General features: G+C 41.3%; 1 protein-coding gene across 1 annotated transcript; it reads left to right on the forward strand.

The window, feature by feature from the left end:
* Positions 1 to 63: 63 nt before the first annotated feature.
* Positions 64 to 445, forward strand: PPTG_19897 (hypothetical protein; the record flags this gene model as incomplete). The annotated part of the gene is made up of 2 exons (XM_008918553.1): positions 64 to 319; positions 393 to 445. The coding sequence occupies 2 exons, from the start codon at positions 64 to 66 to the stop codon at positions 443 to 445; spliced, it is 309 nt and encodes a 102-aa protein (XP_008916801.1).
* Positions 446 to 2,413: the final 1,968 nt, after the last annotated feature.

Genomic DNA, 2,413 nt, shown 5'->3' on the forward strand with positions numbered 1-2,413 from the left:
AAATGTTATTAACGCGTTCTATTTGATATTCACCTAGGTTTGCACCAATTCATTTTATTCCACATGCCCAACAGTGCTCATTACCCAGCGTTAGCTGGATTATCAAGAGAAGAGTTCACGGCTAAAATGCTCAGCACACTACTCTACAGTTTCTTTGAGCTCGGGTCATTCGTCATGATGGTCATCGTACTAAAACGCAGACTTGGATATTCCGGTTTGCAGCAGCTAGCCTTTGTTCTAGACGTGTACGCCAGTGTGGTTCAGACGAAGCTGAACTTGATTTTCGTCTACATCATGCAAGTGTCGTTGGATCACCACGGTGAGTGCATTTGTGCATTTGGAAGATCTATCGCGAGAGAGACTAACATGTGTTTCTTTTTGACTACGGTAAGGTGCTGATTTCACATTTAAATTCGCGTGGTTAAACTCGAAGAGAAAGTTCTGATATTTTGAATAATACACATGGGAAACGCAACTTAAACACATTAAGCAAGCTGGTGTTTACTGTCGAATGTAAACAAGAGGCAGAATCCGCAGAACCGACCGTGTACGTAGCCAAAATCGGTGCGAATTCGTATCTAAAACGTCGATCCGTTTTTTTAATGACTTGATCGGTGTGTTGTAAACAGTTGTAAATTTTTGAATTTCGGGCGTTTAAATTAAATGTACACTATTAATACAGATAATAGATGCTCTGCACACGCCCTTAAAGATCAATACTAAGTGTCATGTCGACACCTCAGGGAAATAGAGAATTCCACTGTACGGATATGGGTTTATAATCATCGAAGTGTCGTAGCCCTGTACAGTGTCTACAAGACACCGCCACCAGACGAGTCACAGCGAGGCCAATGGTAAGTTCACCTACACCCTAAAAGGTAACTGTGATGAAAACTGCAATAGGGCGTAATTCAAGAAATCGATGCAAATTGATTTTTTTTTGCCCTTGCCTGACCGCAACAATGGATCTTGGAATGCCATCGATATAAGGTATCGCAGGATAACGACCTCAAGTGCGAACAAATAGACAAAGTCGCCGCTAGAAAGCATGATTACAACGTACAAAGCGGATTACGGGCAATCAAGAGAACGCCACACAAGCGAAGTATCATTGTCATTTGATGAAGTTCCTTTCCAGTTGTTTTGTTGAACTTGAGAAAAGATGGACTTTCGGGTAGTAGACCCCACTAGATTTCCGCAGCCTCTCTACGATAGAGAGGCTGCGGAAATCGCTCCAAATGCTATGTACTATGTATACTGTAGATGCCTTTGTATAATCGCGAGTATATTAGCCGAGTATGGAGCTTTACTTTTTAGTGTATGATGCTATTCCAATTGTATATATATTTTTTTAAATACAATATGCATTCTTTTGTGCGTAACTCAGCAACCACTAATTACAACGTACTGGTTTACTCCGGCTACAATGGTAATTATTTCATATTTGGAGCAAATCTAGTGTCCACTCTAAGCAAAGAAAAATGCAATTTTTGTTTTTTACAATTCGCAAGTGGTTTGATGTAATGCTTACCTGTAAAGAGGGGGAGCACTAAAAAAAACTCGACAGATGACTTGTATGCGATGATTGTAAATATTGATATCCTGTCGTACTTGATAAATTGCAAACTGGTAGACATGCTTTTGTATAGTCCCTTGATAAAACTAACTTGAAACTTGATACCTAGCTACGGTGCAATGTGATGATATAAAAAATATGGTCAAAATCAAAGGTTTACTTACCTACTAGCAGTTGGAATCAGTGGTACGTATCGACATGAAATCACGTGCTCGTCCATTCTAAGCCGATTCTATCGGTAATCAGGCAGTAGAAAACTTGGAGTACTTACTACCATAACTTTTGAATATTTCGTTCGAATCCCACTAAATTTCAGGAATGTGCACCACACCAACAGTCGTAACACGATCAACTTGCTATACTGGACGTCTGCCAATAATGCAGTAAGTACCCACCATATCGCAGCGGATAAGACAGGTTAAAAAGATACATACTAACTTATCGAGATTGACGTCTACCACAAACGCATTAAGAACTCAGTGTCTGTCCTTGGAAAACAGTCCCAGTTTGTGCTAGTTACTAGGGCAAATTTAATGTACCAGCCACTTCTATCTGGACAAAACGTGCCGTTGACTCTACCATTTTCTATCTTTGGGGCTCATTCGGTGTTTTGAGTGATTTTGGCGCAAGATGGAGGACGGCGAAAACACTACAACGTCTCTGCTGCTATGCATGGGTGAGACACTTACGAAGTACGAGAGGGAAGTGGATGACGCTCGAGATGCAATGTTCCTGTCTTATGACCAAGGAGGTATGGTGGATCGCTATGCGATCGCAGCACTATCTTACCGTGAGTTGCCTCGGCAAGCCCACCGAGTCAGCCTGGATATCCCTGTA

Source organism: Phytophthora parasitica, assembly GCF_000247585.1.
Source record: "Phytophthora parasitica INRA-310 unplaced genomic scaffold supercont2.229, whole genome shotgun sequence".
In the NCBI taxonomy this organism is placed as follows: Eukaryota; Oomycota; class Peronosporomycetes; order Peronosporales; family Peronosporaceae; genus Phytophthora; species Phytophthora nicotianae.